This window comes from Galeopterus variegatus, unplaced genomic scaffold (genome assembly GCF_000696425.1).
Source record: "Galeopterus variegatus unplaced genomic scaffold, G_variegatus-3.0.2 Scaffold2406, whole genome shotgun sequence".
Lineage (NCBI taxonomy): Eukaryota > Metazoa > Chordata > Mammalia > Dermoptera > Cynocephalidae > Galeopterus > Galeopterus variegatus.
This window is the reverse complement of record NW_007728517.1, coordinates 26061-26706: the sequence shown is the minus strand read 5'-3', so window position 1 is coordinate 26706 and position 646 is coordinate 26061. Positions and strand designations below refer to the sequence as shown.

Genomic DNA, 646 nt, shown 5'->3' with positions numbered 1-646 from the left:
CTGCCATGCTGTCTTCTGCCTACTGATGCTTTCTCAGCTCACAGGACAAGTGCGACTTCTTCGGCAGTGTCTTCTCAGAACTCCCAGGCTGGGGCAGGTTCCCCCTTACACAATGTGACCCCTTCCAGTATCTGATGCACAACGCTTGTACCCATGTGATCTTTCAATTCTTGTGTCTTCCCTGCTAGGCTGGAAACCCCAGGTGGACAGGGCCCCTGTCTGTATTTCCAGCAAGGGACATCATTCTCCCTGGAGTTGATGCTGATGGCACACCCTGGGGCTGTGCCACATTTACCCTCCCCCACCCTCAGCACCTAGCAGGGAATCTGGCCCATCTCGGGTGATCAGTGAACTTTTCCTGAATGTTCCAGTTAAGCCTTTGTCTTCCTCTGCTTCCCTTTTTGGGCAGCTCCTCCCACCTCCATCGAAGTGGTGGCTGCTGACACACCTGCCCCATTCAGCCGCTACCAAGCCCAGAACTTCACACTGGTCTGTATCGTGTCCGGAGGGAAACCAGCACCCACGGTGAGTACTGCTGGAGCACCCAGCCCCTGCCCATCTGCTGGCCCACCCTGCTTCATGGCTTGTCCAGCTGCAGGTGTCACACTGTGCCCAGAGAGGGCGTGGCCCGTGGAACTTGAGTCTG

General features: G+C 56.7%; 1 protein-coding gene across 1 annotated transcript in view; it reads left to right on the top strand.

Annotated features, from left to right (window-relative positions):
- The window catches only part of IGSF21 (immunoglobin superfamily, member 21), a 165173-nt gene that overhangs the window by 148944 nt on the left and 15583 nt on the right, over positions 1-646 (top strand). The window contains exon 5 of the mRNA XM_008581618.1: positions 410-525. Coding sequence (XP_008579840.1) covers positions 410-525 — 116 coding nt within the window. The remainder of the gene's footprint in view (positions 1-409; positions 526-646) is intronic.